A 16,859-nucleotide genomic window follows, 5' to 3' on the forward strand; every position below is an offset into this window, starting at 1 on the left:
ACTATTAAGTTTTGCTTCCACTTAGCATGTAGTAATTTAAATACCCACATCCTCTTTCTCATTGCTCATTCCATTTTTGCCCTCATATTTAACATTGAGCCTATTGAGAACTAAAGCAAAATATGTATTTACTCTCTGGGGCACACTTAAATTATATTTAATCTTTACTCTGCTTGCTGCAGAGAGGTCTCATTCTTCTTTCTATCTTTATTTATGTGGCTTTTGATTTAATTTCCTTTATACAGTATAGCTCAGTTTAATTTTCAACAATCCTCAAAATCTAGGTTAGGCCCTGAGGCGCTTCCACTTGGGTGTTGCAATGACTAAAAATTAGGTGCCTGACCTCAGAAACATTATCCAAAGAAATAAGGTTAGGTGCCTTCTCCTAGAACTATTTATATATTTTACATGAAACAATTATTAGATTAAAAAAGACGAAAAAAAAACACAGCAGAAATAACCTGAGAGCTAGGACTCCCACAATCCAGGACTACCAAACTTCCATCACAAGGCTACAGACTCAGGTTCCCTTTTACTTACTCTCTTCTTGGACCCATGACTCTTGTACTTTTGGCTGACCAGTGTCTAAGCCTGAATAGGAAGATTGGAGGTTGTCCCCACCAACCTATTCTCTACAGCTTCATGATTATGTCACTGTTCTGGATAGTAGGAAAGGAGGTTTTGAATCGCCAAGGCTAAGAACCCTAAATCTCTTACTTCATGGGCAAATGCTCTACCCCAGTGCTTTTCAACCAGTCTGCCACAACACACCAATGTGCTGCAAAGAGGTTCTTGGCATGCTGTGAGAATTTTGGAATAATGAGAAGAAAGTTCTCCAGCTGCCTAGCACTAACGAATAAGCCGTGTCAATGAGATATTCACAGAAGACTCACACATGTGTTGGCTGTGGGGGAGAGAGAGAACCAGCGGAGCAGAAGGAAATTCATCTACTGCACATGTGTTGGTTGTGGGGCATGTGCAGTTTGTGAGCCTCTGAACAGCTGTGCCATGGCAATGAGCTACAATGAGCTCATAAGTATGGGGATGGGAAATGCCTTAACAGGTGTGTCACAGAAAAAAATTATTTATGTAAGCGTGCCTTAGTCTGGAAGAGGTTGGGAAACACAGTTCTAACCTCTTGTGCAGAAGGTGGGGGTAGCAGGATATTTTTAACTGTTATTTTTAGTTAAATTAACTGTGGTTACAGTTCTTTGGACACAACTCATTGCTGTAAGAGCCTGAGTGAGCCTAACTGACCAGACCCTTCCAGAAATTTAGGTGCTGCCCCATATCCATTCTGGATCACAGCAGACGTGAGGTTGGAGTTAGGTGCCTGGGTGCTCAGACTGGACAGCTTCATTTAGGCCTAGGGAACTTTTCAGTCCAGAATATCAGTGTGAGCAACCACTGGAGTGGGGTTCTTCAGAGTTGCTTTTTACAGTTAGGTACCTAAATTCCTCTTGCTCATTTCCACTTATTCAGGAGAATGAGGGGACGCCCTCCCCCCGCACTCCCATGGGACGCTCCATCCACCCCATCATCTCAGCATTCATGAGCCATGCCTGGTACCTCAAAGTATGTAGAAAAAACATATAAAGCTGTGTCTATGGGGAATCAGAATCAAATCTTCATATTCATATTTGGCCAGATTGAATTGGGACAGTGATCCAAATCAGCAAATCGAATCGGTCCAAATCCAAATTGAATGCTGCCCACTTCGCACACCCCTAATAGAAACCAGGTTTTTTTGTATCTCAATGGTTCACAATTTATTTAATTCACTGCAGGTTACTAAGTTAAGGATAAGCAATGCAACTGATTGCTGCCATTTTTACATGGTGGGGCAGCTTCTCCACTTACCTGGAGTGACACAGCTGCAGGCCCACACAGCTGCTTGGTAAAGTAGAACCTTTTGATAGAAAAGCTACAGAAACAGCAGGAGCACTGCGTCAGCCCTGCACAGCTGTGTGCTGCACCTATATTACCCCCAGCAGTAGCATAACTGAGAGGACCCAACCCAAGCAGCAGCCCCGGGTTTAGCCTTTGTGTGAAGGGTGAAAAAATAGTCATCGCTACAGTGGCAGCTGATTGCATCAGCACAATCAGAATGGGAGCAGCCTGTGCTGCCCTGGGCATCTGAGGCTGCTCCAAGTGTGAAGCTGCCCTACTATGCCTCTGACCACTGACTCATTCACAAATTCTCATCTTCCTATGGGTATACGAATCTAACCAGGTGAAAAATCAGGGTTCAGCTATATTTGTGGTTGCCTATAACAGCAGAGGATTGCATTCAGTTACCCAGGAGAGCCATTACAGTTGTATGTTTGCTCCTATTTTCTTAATACCCTTTAAGAAGGTGCAATTCACAGTCCCCATGTGCTGGGTTCCAGCTATACACTAAGGACATGGAAATAACAGATTTCAGTAGTTGAACTAGGGAAAAAATGGGAACAAATTTTGCTTCGTTAAACCCAAAATGGATACTTTTTTTCCTGTGAAAAGGAAAAGTAATTTTTTTTTTTAATCCTAAATGTTCCCTTTATCTCAAAATAGAAAATTTTTGTTTAGTTTCTCAGGTAATTTCAAATTGAAAATGACATTTAAAAATAAAGAGTTGGAAGAAAATATTAAAAATGTTCTAATTTCTCTCCCTTCTCTTCCTCTTCAAACAATTAATCAAATTGTACCCATATTTTGCAATATGGGCTGGGTGCACAGCAGATACTTGTGGAAGGCCATGATCCAAAATTTCTTTTTGGTACTTAGCTCTTCTATAAATAGTAAGAGACAATTTCTGTTCCGCTTATTCAGCATCTAAGTGGACTTACATTCTTAAGTGAGATTTATTCCATCCTGTTAAAGTTCTTTTAAAATCTAACTATTTTGTAAATCTTACTTCTAAGATCATTATCTTACCTCTAAGACTGAGTCTCAAAAAAGCAATGAGGAGGAGCAGAAGCCATGCATCTTTTTCAGTAACCATTTTTCAGGGTTTTTTGTAGAATGGCAGCACATTTAGGTGCTTAATTTTATGCATCTAATACACAAATAGAATCTGTCCCTAAATGTCCTAATACTTGCGTGCACATAGCTTAAGTGAACCAAGACTATGACTCTCCCTTGTGGCTGCTCCTTCAAGTATCAGGAGGCAGAACAAAGAATATGTCACCATGCCACCATGTGCATGGTAGTAAATAAGTGAGAGACAAATAATTGATATTTAACCTTAAAATATTAAGAGAATCATTGAAGTGAAAGAGCATTCAGTCCTTAGTAATAAATGGAAAAATGTCCTGTGCTGTGTCTGGAGATTGCACTGGATGGTATAAGAAGCAAAGTGGTTGACCCAGAACATAAAGTCCGTATAGGAAAATAATTCTGAATCAAAAGGTTTACCAATTAGTCTAATGGAGCCATGTGAGGGACAATGAATGTGTTGAGCAGCACTTTTCAGCTAGGGTACCATGGCACCCTGGGATACCTTGAGATCCTTTCAAGGGTTTATATGAACCTCTGCCCTCAGCATAAATGAGGTGACACAGCAGAAGGTGGCATAAAAAAGCATTAATGGTTATTTTGGTAATCAAAGCATTCCTGTTATGCATTAGAGCCATCTAAACATTGTCCAATATTTTTTACCATCATCGTAACCAAAGCAGAAACCTCTCTACCCTTTTCTTAACCGTCACATTCACATTCTCACCCCACTTCCCCTTTCCGTGTGTAAAATTTCAGTGCCTGTCATTATTGCCATCAGTTTTGTTACCTAGTCACAATCAGTAACCTGAGTTACAGCTACAGTTGGTACTATTAATGCTTGCATGACTGCAGATACTCATTCTGGTTTACTTCCTCCTTGATCCTCATTTGACCCTGCTTCTTTATCCTATTTTATATGCAGCTATCAGCATGTTGCTCTGCTTGGGTTGGTATGCAAGACTACTATATCATCTGACAGTCAGATGATATTGTCAGAATGGCTAATGCTACAGTAAAAAAATATCCAATTTGCAAAACTCCAGAAAGAAATTCAAAGTCTGATGTGAAGAAAGTATAAGAAACTTCCAGCTCACTTAACACCTTTTCTGCATTAATGTTCTGACAGGACTTTTTGCAAGCTATGGGGGGGAAAAACTATTAACAAGAGAGGATGAAGTGCTGCGCAACTTGTATTTTTCTAATTGGAAAAATAGCTTGAACCACCTCGAGGGAAAAGAGTAGTACCAAACGAGGACTGTCAGTAGGCCAAGAAAGCAATTAAAAGGTCCAGGTGAGCTAAAGAGAATGGTGAAGATCAAGATGCACTGCATCAATAACGCTGTAGCTTTGATTAAGAACATGCACACTCACCTCACCAAGATTCCTGTTATTTGGTATCTAGGAAAATAACTATGCTAAATCCAATTATATAATGTGGCATTTGTGATGAAAGGGGAGTGGACTCAGTGACCCAAGAGGTCTTTTCCAGTCCTGTATTTCTCTTAACCTGTTAAAATATGTTAAAATTCTGCACTTTTGTATAGTTGTTAGAGGAAATGAGAGGAATAATTTTGATGATCTAGAAGACAAGGAAACAGATATGTAGGTTGTAGAAGTAAAATATAGCCTTATGTTCTATATTAGGTCAGGGTATATTGCAAGCTGTAAAAAATAATTTTCCAGTGGAGTATGAATGTCAGGCACATCTGTGATACAAGTTTTGACAGCTTTTCCTTGTCCTTACATGGTATGCACTAAAATAATGGTCAAATATACTGAAATGTCAAAATTTAAGGCATGCCAAGAAAAGTTACATGGATACTGGAGTTTTGGACTATGGATGAGTCACACTCAGCAGAGCTAGACACCATCTAGAGAGAGTAAGATATTTTTTAGCAGCCATTCCTTCTCAAAATAGCATCACCTCCCCCACAAACCAAAGCAAAAGGCATTACCTCAAGTTCTGGAGTATGAATGTAAAAGGTCTGTGTTCTCCCCATCTTCCATTATCAGGAAGGAGAAAGTACTACAAAAGTAGAGCCAGCTTCCTTGTTCAGACCTGTGAAAGCTGTAAGACGGTGGTCGTCAACCTTTTCAGACTCAAAGCATCCCTCATTAGACACAAAACACCCCTGGGAAAATGCCAGCTCAGCTTTCACCCATTATTTTGACAATTCTTTTGTTGCAGAGAACTCAGAAAGACTACAAGTCAATGTTCTTGACACTGTGGATTCTGATATGAAATCTCTGTGTTTATCTTGTAAATTGTGTGCAGATATTTGCACACCTAACACTACTAATTTTTCACCCTTATAAGGAACTCATGGTACCCCAGGCTCTTGTGGCATCCTGGTTGAGAATCAATTCTGTAAGAGCATGCCAGAGATTAAGCTTTATAGCTTGGTAGAGAATCAAGAGTAAGCCATGACCCATTGAGGAAAGGACCATAAGTTATTCTAGAGACTTTTTTTTCTCATTATGGAAACCAGTAAAGGATATCATGGATCTTCAAAAGAAAGGTGTGTAGCCCTTGTTTATATCACATACTGAAGGAGCTACACCAGGAAACCAGTGTTTCCATCTTGGGAAACTATATTTTCATCCTATACTTTCAGCTTTCTTCCTACACTTTCTTCCTACACTTTCAGCTTATGTAATTACACCTAACAAAATGTAGTAGTAAAAATCAGGTGTAGACCATATGACAATAGCAAAGAGGTAAATAGTAAAGCAGTTCAATTAATAGTGAAGTACTAAGATCCAGGTAGGGCTATTTGATAATAGTTTAAAAGAGCTACAAGAAGTCCTGGAAGAGGGTTTATAGATTACTGTAGTCAGCATTTTACTCAGCTCTGCCCAGGAGGCAACAGCTCTTCGTGCACAGTAAGTTGACTTGGGAAATGGAAATTGCTTTCCTTGACAGAGGTAGGGATCTATGAACAAGATACTACCTAAGCTTGATGTCTAGAAGAAATAAACCTAAAGCCCTTGCTTGAAAAGAAGAAAACATTTTCCTTCTTGAAATGACTTTGTTCTCTTAAGTAATTGCATTTGAGAGCCTCTCACATCATCAGCAGGTTGGATGTCATGTATCAAGGGAGACTTATACCATTGCATTTCTAACCATTTTAAAGCAGATTTGAAATAACACCCATTATTACATAGCAATATTGTTTTTTTAGGGGCGCATTCTTCTCAATCAGAGGATGGCCAGGTTGGTGCAAGAAGCATAAAGTTAAGGCAAGAATATTACCAGTACTTTGGTAAATGTAAACTGGTAAAAACTGTAGCATAGATCTTGTAATTTTGGATCCTCTTAATATTGCCTTATTAAACCTGAGAACACCAAATATTGGTCAGTTGTAGAATACAGGGTGTGGAGGAAGAAGTCACCCCTTACGAGTACTATGTTTCTGTGATCTGGGAATGTCAGTTTGCGATTCAGTGTTGCAAAAGAACATAGGAGTGGAGTGAATCAAATAGCACAAAAATGTTGTGTAGAGAAGGATTCCAAAGCCAGTGGTAGTAAAGCAGTGAATATATATATTTTTTTGTGAATATGCTTAGATTTACCCTTCATAAAATGAATTTAAGCACTGTTAAAATGTGTTTATTATATACAACACAAATTACAAGCACCTATGTGTACCATGAACATGTTGAAAAGCATCACTGAACTGGAAAACCATATGTATACATTATAATTGCTAGAACTCAAGATCGCTCATTACTGAGCTTTGTAACCATGTTACGTGCACCTTTCAGTCGTTTTGGCATTTTGGGCCCTTTGATGGGTGATTTGGAAAGCAATCATTTTGTGAAAAGGACACTGACAAATTGTTCCAATGATGGTTTAAAAACAAAAAAGAGAATGTGGAAACATGAGAACAAAAGTATGGTGTGTGTCGTGTTCTAATTGCTTGCTTCTGAAAGAAGAAAGGCTTCAGAGTTGTCACAGTGTTTAAAAACAAGGAATCTAGCTCTAAAAGGGAAAACTCCAGGATTTTGAAGCCTTAATAGATCAACAAGATTTGATTATATGAACTGGCAAAGTCAATGCAAATGCCCTTCAGGTATTTTGTTTGGAGTCTTTACGAACAACACAATTGTAAGGTGCATTCCATTGTAGAAAATCTCATCCCTCCCTGCTCTATAGCCATGGTTTCAAAAGCTAAAAGGCCTGAAGTAGCTACTGATTGAAAATGAAGTTTTTGTCAAATACCAATATATTGTGTCATATAGTGAAAATAGTGGAGAATGACTGAAAGCAACTGCTTTCAAAATTCTGAAGTGACAATTTAGCAATTCAACTCAATGCACTGATTTGTGCTTAGTGTTTCTTGGCTCCATTGAAAAAGATTGTTTTTTAGTAAAGTTGCACCAGAATGGACAACAAGGAAATTGCTTACTCAAAACATTCAGGTAGCCATCATATCAATTAGATAATATAGTTGTCTGGCAATCTCCGTGTAGAAAACTATGTAATGGCAGGTGAGGATGGTGACCTGCTTGCTTAGAGCCAAAGATAGCACTTTGTAAGGTCTCAGTGTTTAATGTTGCTAGGTACTTATTTTTAAGAAACTGGCACCAGCTCCTTCATAGCACTATTAAAATAGTAATAATGGTAATAGTTGGCTCTTGAGTAGTAGCAAACTTTACTGAAAGGTGTATGATATATTCTTAACTTTTTTATATTATTTTGTAAAGGCATAAGTTCTCTTTAACAGTAAATCCTCCTTCATAGTGACATAATGTGGCAAGTCTTTGAAATTGGAACAGAAACACAAGAATGAATAGGAGTCTCCCTCTGCTGCTGCTGTCAGTCTTTGGGTGGCACATTTATCCTGCAATCCTGACATCTTTGGGAACGTAAACAAAATGAACTCTTTTTTCCAGGGTGGAATAGAGATGTTGTGTCCATGAATAGAAAGATGGTAACATCCATCAGCTAACTCAGTGATTGTGCTCCCTGAGTGTGGAGGAGACATGGAGTGTTTTGTGCACACACATGTGCATGTGTTTTGGGCTTCACCATGGAACTGAGAACTGGGAAGTTAGGATATGGCAGAAACTCATAAATCATCATTTGAGGAAACATTAAAAATCTGTGGGACTGTATGATCTGTTGATCCATGTAGTACAAAGAGGTAGTTCCTTAACCCTTTCATCCCAAGTACTCTGCTTCACTGGATAAGCCATTGCAGGCTAGTCTTCTTACTAAGATCCTATAGCCAATTTACTCTAGGAAGGACCTTGGTAGAGTGTGTTCCTTGAGAAGATTTTTCCAGTCTGTGTTGGTAGAAGCTTTTATGTGTCTTTTCCCATTTTATCTTCTGTGATTTAAATTTCTCTCAAAAGTTACAGGAGGTGAGTAGGGAGAGGAGTAATATTATGGACCTAACCTCTTCCCCCACAACCTTTTTCATGGGATGATAATGAGTATTCACACCTCCTGGTGTGGTTTTAGCAACTAAATTGCAGCTCTGCATGGTTGGGTTCAGAGACATCCAATGAGAGGATTGTGAAACATATTAGTCTGAAAGTGTCTGACCAGCTCCAGAGGCTTAATCTTAAGGAAAATGTCATCATTTTGTAATTATTAGTGACAAAGGATTTTAAATTGTGCAATTTGCTGGTTAAGTTTTTGGTTTAAAGAAAGGCTGTTCCAAAATGGTAAGCTTGCAGTTCTCAAGAAGCTTTCTAAGTTCTGATCCTGAAGCCTGTATCTAGCTAATTTCTTTTGAAAGCAGTGGCGATTTTTCTTGTGTGAAGACTGCATGATTAAATCAGAAGCTGTTGGGCTAACAAAGAAAGGCATTTTGAGCAACCTTTTTTCCTAGTATCTAATGTTACCTGACTATTTTCTTATTTATTTTTATATAGTATACCTGGAGAGCCGAGTACAATTCATAGAAGGAATTTCAAGCTTATACTGGTTGTAGTGTTTCCTGTTATCCTGATTATCTTTTCTGATACTCTCCCTCTTTCTAAATAAGAGATAGTAAAGTGTCATCTCTTGCATTTAGTGTGTTATCAGTTTTCAGTACTCACAATATCACTCTATTTTAGAATCTGCTTATGTGTGACATTAAGCTGATATGATTGAGTTTTAATGTTGGAAAGTCCTGTTCAGATCCTGAGCATAATGGAATCTTACATATTTGTATTTATAAATGAAATTCCAAACACATCCTGCATAGGAAACCCTACAAGGTAAATTGTATGTTGAAGGCTCACCTATACATGCTGCACTATTAACATTTTTATCCAGTGTAACAAAGGGCATAATTTTACCCAAACTGCTACCAGTTTGCCTTGTGAATATGCTCTAGCTTTTATCCTGTCCACGTCAGTATACTCAATAACCCTGAGTTTGTACTCTAAAACAGATATAAAATATTGCTGGCTTTCTGCTGTGCCAGACAAGACAGATCATTTACATTTACATAAACCACTTTATGGTGAATCAAGTTCATGATGACTTATTATCTGAAAAGTGAGTATTCCAACCTGGATATGCCAGCCTGGATATGCCAGCCAGCTGTTCTCCCAGACACACACTCTCTCTCACGCGCGCACGCGCGCACACACACACACACACACACACACACACCCACCCTTTTCTTTCTTCCACATTGGCTAAAAGGTTTATTGGTTATTGGAACCACTCAGTGAAAATGGGGTAAGCCACTTCGCATTTATTGTGGCTTGAAAGTGTTCACATGGGTAGCTACTGTGGAATAGCTAATGCACTATGTTTTATATCCTAGCTTACTTTCTGGGAATTTGTTGATGTACCCCTACTCTTAATAGCTCTGCTTTGTATCAGACAACACCTGATTTAATTACTGATCAGCTGATTTAATCATTATTTTTCTAAAAATGGTAGCAACATTTCAGAATGAAAGAAAGGAAAAAAGGTTAGGAAAAGCAAGTGTTCAAAGGTCTATTAAATGTATATACCCTTGAGGAAGTGTAATATTAGTTTGCATGAATAATTTTCATCATCTCAAGAATTTACCAAAGTCCATCTTACATTTCTTAATTTGATTGATTTCATTTTATTGCCGTGTGATTCATGCAACACAGCAAACAAATAAGAGGTTGATTTATCTCACTGTTCCACATATGTGATAAAGCATAAAACTAAAGGGATGTAGGGAGATAAAATCAACTGACGTAAAGCAATACAATGGTTGTATGCTAATGATATTTAGATTTACGAAGATACTAATCTCAGAGTTTTAATCATTTTTTATGTTTTATGAACACATCAGATAATTTAAACAAGGCACCCAATTAAAGGAATTTCTTTTAGGGTGAGTCTACACGTTGCCTTATGCTGTGCTGTGGCAACGTAGCGATCACGAGTGTCTACATATGATCAGCAGCTATGTCGACATAGCGACATGCTCCCCCAGTATAGTGCGCCACTACGGTGATGTAGCTGTAAAATTTACCCATGCACCATGCGTACACTGCGGTGCCTGCCTGTACTGCACTGTGCTTTAGTACTTCTAAAAGGACGTGTAAATGTGCCCTTAGAGTCCAACTTTTGTAAGTAATATATAGTCTGTAGTCACTCTGCTCAAATTGCTAGCACAAGTAAAAATTAACGTCAGTGGCAATGATTCTTGTCTGATATAGGAACAATATGAAAGTAAAGTTCAATCCAGATAAAGAAATAGGTGTTTTGGGTACTGTATAGTCAAAACAATCAGATGATGTGGCCATTTTAGTCTATAGTCTGTCTCTCCTTTAGTAATGAGTTGCTTAAAACATAGGCACTGACTTTTATTTTTTCTGGGAGGGGCCTAAGGTGATGACACGTGGAATGTTTTATGCATTTCAGGTGACAGCCTTCTTCCCAAGGGTACCAGGGCCCTCAGGCCCCCATGCAGTCAAGATCTCTGGCTTAAAGTGCAGGTAGAACAAGGAGAGTTGAGGAGGAGACATTTTTCAATTGCAAACTTCTGAATTTTCAGTTAACTCTGATAGCCAAAAACATTTTTATCATCTGTGCTTGGATTACATTTGCAGCTATTTTTACCTGATATAAACCACATAACAACCCACTACAGACCATTTTTGATGAAAGTCCAAATTGTACACGTTCCCCTGTAGGTAGAAATCATTGAAAGATGACTTGGAGTATGGACAGGCATTCATTTAATAGATTCATAGATGTCTGGGTTGGAAGGGACCTTAGCAGATCATCGAGTCCAACCCCCTGCCCTGGGCAGGAAAGAGCGCTGGGGTCAGACAACCCTAGCCAGGTGCATGTTTACCCTAGTACTTCTTATTGCTACAAAAATACAGTGCTATGGGGCATACAGGCAAATGCTCTCCCTGCCTCGAGAGCTACAAAGTTGCTTCAGTGATGAGCTTTCCAGATGGTGGACAATGGGGAGATGCTTCTTAGGTCTTCCCACCCCTCCACCTTCCACCTCCCTGCTCCTTATGGGGAAGGGATCAGGCTGTCAGTGATTACCTGGCAGCAGCTGAAGGGAGTGACAGAGGCAAGAACTTCATTCCTCCCTTGCATCCCTGGTGGTGCTGGGCAACCGTGAAGCCACCACAACCAGCAACACTACAACTCTCCTAGCTGGGGAAGCCATGACAGAGCCATCCCTGCAGGAATTGCTACCACAAGAAATAGCTAGGGCTCTTGAAAAGGAAGCAGCAGTAGTAGTGTCCCAATAGAGTGAGCTATCAGAGATTCAGTCTCTCTAGCTCCTTCCCTTCCATGTAACTCTACAGTAACTCTATCAATGCTACATGGAGGAATATAAAAATGAGAAATTCTTCAATGAACAAGGTACTATTTTGTAGCACTTTTTGCTCTCTTTGTCATGCTACAAACACTTCGAATGGCCAGATACTCACTTTTTGTAGTGTTCCAAGGGTGTATTTCATGCTTCAAATATAATACCTGTCCATGGCTCTAGGCTCTGTCCCTAAAATAGGCAGTGTCTATGTAGACTGAAATCATTGCAGCTTTGCAAAGGCAAAGCACCCTACCCACATACTACACAGTGCAGGAACGGGACCTTAGAAACTACTGGAAATGCAGACTGTGGCTTTTCACTTAATAACAGTTTTTATGGAAAACCCAGATCCTTAGGATGCTGTCTTGGCTTTTTGTTTGCTCTGTCTACAGTTCAGCACATCAATATTGTTCCATAAACTGTATGCAGATTGGGTCACAAGACCTGGAAATACTGCTCCTCTTCCTATTTCCTCTGACAGTTATGATTGACTAAAGATCCTTCCTCATTTGGTCCTAATATGTAAACATCTGGGCATGGCAGTCAATGCAGTCTCTTCTTTTAGCAGGAGCAGAAGCTGGGGAAAGACCTGGTTTTAGCCAGAGCAGAGGTATTTATTAAGCTTCTGTAGCTGCATATATATGTGTACAATGGAGAGAGTAGTTATTCCACCTTTCCTGCATTAGACTGAATTTGTTCCTAATAGTAAAGAAGTGTGCTGTTATTTCTAGTAATCTATCTTTAATTATCAAAATTTGAAACTATATGACTAATAGCCAGTAGGTCTCAGGATCATATTTTAATTTATGGTTTGTAATGTGCAGTTTATCCCTCTCTGAGTCCTTTGCATCTTTCATGGAACACAAAAAAACCTGCTGTTTTTCCCTCTCATCCCCCAATTTACTTCACTTACCTTTTAAGACACCAGGTGGCAATCACAGTCTATTGGTTCAAGGAGGACAGGAAGGAGTTTAGTGGATAACCAATCAGTATACTACTTAGTTGGCTACAGGGGTTTTTACTGGCCGATACATAACACCCCTTGCCCCTGGGAAATCCTGTTGTGTCTACCTTACTGTGAGATTAGGAGCAATTAATGAACCTGTCTCCCACATTGTAGTTCAGAGTATTTACCACTAAGTCACTAGGTCTGTCTTTCCCTTTGCCTCTATGATCAACATGACCATAACTCTAACAATTTAAACCTGCAGCTGGGATGGTTTTAACTTGCATCTCTTATTAAGTAAGCTACATGAGAAAAATAAAGTCCCACCAGATTTGGGATTTTTTGTTCAATATGAAAGTTAAGAATGACATTGCTCTGATATGCTGCTGAAAGCAACAGTGACATTTTTTTGGTGCATTTGCCACACTTGATAGCTCCTTGCCCACATCTGAACTGTTTAAAATTTTCTTTTTTTTTCAGGGGGAAACTGAACTCTGAGATGTGACAGCTCCTGAATTAAGGACAAGAGGGCTTGAGGGCAAAGAGGACTGTTTTAAAGTTACAACCTTTTTCTTCTTGCTGCTTTAAACTAAAGTCAGTGGAAATTTTGTACCTGCTTTAAATTAAGTGGGTACATATTTCCCATTAAATTCAGTGGGATTAGGCATAGGCTTGAAGTTAATGTATGATGAAGTGCTGGCTTGAATAAGGATGTTTTCTTGGATCAGAGAAAGTGTAGAGGCACAGCTCTCCCATTCCCTGCCAGCGTGTTGAGCAAGAGGCTTGCATTTTCTATGTAGCAGCAGGTTGCCCTGCCACTAAACTGCCATGCTGGCTGGACTCCCAAATTAGCCTTCATTAAAAAGAATTAAAACTGGGCTTGACTGTTGACTAGATAACATACGACCTTATGTGAAGAAAATGTTGTCAGTTCTGTCATCCTGGGTCGATCTCTTCAGCACCACTGTGAATTAGACAGTCCTCGAAGACAGTAAATTGTTGTAGGTCAGAGCATATATGCCTCCTTGTGTATAATCATTGTCCATGTAGAGTAGAGATGGAGCCTCCCCATCCATCTATTTCTTGAGAGTAGTAGTGGATACGTAGCTCCGTTTCTACCTTCCCCATATCTGGAGCTATGATATAAGAAACACTTCCAGTAACCCACAATCAGAGAAAAAAATTTTCTGGGTTCCAAAAAGACCTGGATTTTTGGGCTGTGCAAAACTTCACCAGCCATTTCATTTTGGAGGTGTTTTGGCCTGTTTCGGTGCCCAAAATACTGAATCCAAAACAAAATGAAAGGCTCTGAAACATCTCCGAAATGAAACCATTCAACGCTTTTCAGAAATGTTTTGGATGTTCCAGAATGTTTTGGAAGCAGGCTTGCGGGGAAACAGAAACTCAGAAGAAGGAGTGGGGTGGGCAGACTGCTCTGATACTGACATCTGTAGCTGGCCAGTGTCTGCGATCTGTCCCTGAGGTCCCTTCCAATCCTAGTGCTTTGGGGGAGGAACGGCAGCCTGCTATCACCCTACATGCAGATCCAGGAGTCCATGCCCTCCAGAAGGAGTCTGGCACAGTCCCTCAGCCCTCCCAGGGGGCATGGGCCCCCCCAGATCTGTGTGCAGCATGTTGCTGCTGCCAGCTGGGGCCAGTGCCAGCACCAGTCTTCCTGGAGCTTGGCATGGGCTGCACCAAGCGCCAGTCCCAGCCGGCAGCGGCAACCTGCTGTCGTCCCCCATGCAGATCCGGGGGCCCATGCCCCCCAGGAAGAGTGCAGCACAGTTCCACAGCCCTCCTTTTAAAGTGCTGGGAGGCTGGGGCTGGGAGGGGGAGGGGGCCAGGCAGGGCAGACATGGGGGCTTCTCCTGCAGCTCCCCCCTCCAGGGCAGAGGCAGGCAAAGCTGGAGAAGCCAGGAGAAGCCCCCATGGCTGGTCTGCTCGGCCCCATCCCCCCCTGGCCCCAGCCTCCTGGCATGTGAAAAAAAAAATGCCCCGTACTCACCAGCTGTAGCAGTAGCAATCAGAGCCTCTGAGGACTCATGGCAGAGCACCCCCCATGCAGCGCAAGGTATGGTGGGGAGCAGGGATAGCACCCTATGGCATGGGTGCCATGTGGCTCAGCAGGGCACCATGCACTGTTTGGGAGCTGGGGTCACTGGGGCTGAGCTGTGCCGGGCTCCGGCTGACAGGTGGAGCTGTCCCAGCTCCCAGACAGTGCACAGTGCCCTGCTGAGCTGCGCTGCACCCATGTCAGAGGGTAGCTGCTACACAGGTGCCAGGTAGGGGGGGGCAGCAATATCTGCTGCCCCCCACTGCCCTGCGCTGTGTGTGGGGGTGGTTCTGCCACAAGCCTTCAGAGGCCCTGATCGCTGCTCCTACAGCCAGTGAATACAGGGCATTTTGGTTTTTTAAATGCTAGAAGGCTGGGACCAGGCTGGGGATGGGGCTATGCAGGGCAGCCATGGGGGCTTTTTTTGTGGCTCCTCCAGCTTTGCCTGCCTCTGCTCCAGTGTGGGGAACTGTGGGAGAAGCCCCCATGACTGCCCTGTCCGGCCCATCCCCTCCCAGCCCCAGCCTCCCACCTCTTTAAAAGGAGAGCTGCTGGGCTGTGCTGGACTCTTCCTGGGGGACGCAGGCCCTCAAATCTGCATGAAGAATGACTGCAGGCTGCTGCTGCCAGCTGAGACCAATGCTTGGCTGGGCAGGGGATGGGGTCAGGCTGGGCAGCCGTGGGGGCTTCTCCCGCAGCTCCCCATGCCCAGGCAGAGGCAGGCACAGCTGAAGGGAGAACCTGCAGCTGCCTGGCTATTCCTGCCTCCCCAACTGATCCAATCTCCAAATCAGTGCCAAAACAGCATTGCAACTCTGAAACAGATTCAGCCGAACTGAAACAGAACAGTGATCCGAAACACCAAAATGAATCCCTGTCCCTCCAAAATGGCCAAATCTGAAATGGAAATGAAACATAGCCATTTTGCACAGCCCTACTGGATTTAGCTTGAACATTTCAAATATTAACATTGCTTCAAAGGCTATGTTAAAAGTCACAGACATGTCAAAGGAATGGTCTGAGCTTGTCCCAGAGGAAAGAATAAGCATTAATTTGTTAATATCTCTTCTCCCAGATTCTTTCAAAAGGCTTCAGACTTAATTATTTTTCATAACCACAGGGACTATTGAGCAAAAGTAAGAAAAAATATATTTTAAAAAGTCAAATTTTATCATCAATTAAACCCTTCAGGAGTGTGCATTAATGGGTCTTGGTTGTGTCCCTCAGGGTGTACATGTGAACTTACTTGACTGTCACCTTTGCTATCCAATATATACATGCATAAAGTATTATCAAATCTGATTACTATTGCAGACATTATTGTGGACTTACTTATTGTACTAGCTAAATAGTTAAATTTGATTCCAGTTAAATATTAGTCATATTCTAAATTAATTCAATAATAAACATATTATGCTGGTACGCTTTTCTGTTTAGGAGAAAATGAGAGGCAAGACCTCTCAGAATTTTATAGAATATGTTTTTCAAGTACAGGTTATCCATCTGGAAGATATGCTATATTTTTAGAATTAATTAATTCTTTCATTACATAATTCAGATACGTATTTCAAATAGTATTTGAATTTTTTTGAAGAGCTTGGTTTGTTTCTGTGAACATGATTTCAAGCTTTGTGCTAAGAATTGAAACTGTAACCTCAGAAAATTTCCTGTAGTGGTTCTCTAAGGTTGATTCCATCTCTTTTGAAAGCTTTCCTTTTCAACAGCTTATAACTCAGCTGGTAACATTTACTTGAGGCTACAACTTGGAGCAAAATTGTCGAAACAAAATAAAATTTGAAAGATGTTTGAGCTCTGAATAGGTTATGTGAAATGTTTTAGCCTTTAATGAATATAGATACTGTTTTGTCCCAGAGGATAATCTATGTTTTATTTTCTGGCAGACATCATATTTGATAATAGCAATTTCAGCAGACCTGGTTATCAGCACTAGTGCCTTCAACAAGCTCTCTTGCTTTTTAAGAGCAGCTCCAGCTGTTAAATGTGCTGTTATTTGGTTTTACTATTTTAAATTAAGAGTAGTGACTATGATCACTGAAATGCTGCTTTTAAAATTGGTATTTCATTCCTAAATTGTGCAGATGCTGAACTG

The 16,859-nt window shown here is 40.9% G+C and overlaps 1 protein-coding gene across 9 annotated transcripts in view; it reads left to right on the plus strand.

Annotated features, from left to right (window-relative positions):
* The window catches only part of TAFA5 (TAFA chemokine like family member 5), a 655,021-nt gene that overhangs the window by 614,420 nt on the left and 23,742 nt on the right, over positions 1-16,859 (plus strand). Inside the window, exon 4 of one of the 9 annotated variants that reach the window (XM_059725900.1) lies at positions 13,174-14,483. The exons of the other annotated variants lie outside the window; for them this stretch is intronic. Coding sequence (XP_059581883.1) covers positions 13,174-13,191 — 18 coding nt within the window. The 3' untranslated portion in view covers positions 13,192-14,483. Of the gene's footprint in view, positions 1-13,173; positions 14,484-16,859 lie in introns of those variants that run through there. 9 annotated transcript variants of the gene reach the window in all.

This window comes from Alligator mississippiensis, chromosome 4, assembly GCF_030867095.1.
Source record: "Alligator mississippiensis isolate rAllMis1 chromosome 4, rAllMis1, whole genome shotgun sequence".
Classification (NCBI taxonomy): Eukaryota; Metazoa; Chordata; order Crocodylia; family Alligatoridae; genus Alligator; species Alligator mississippiensis.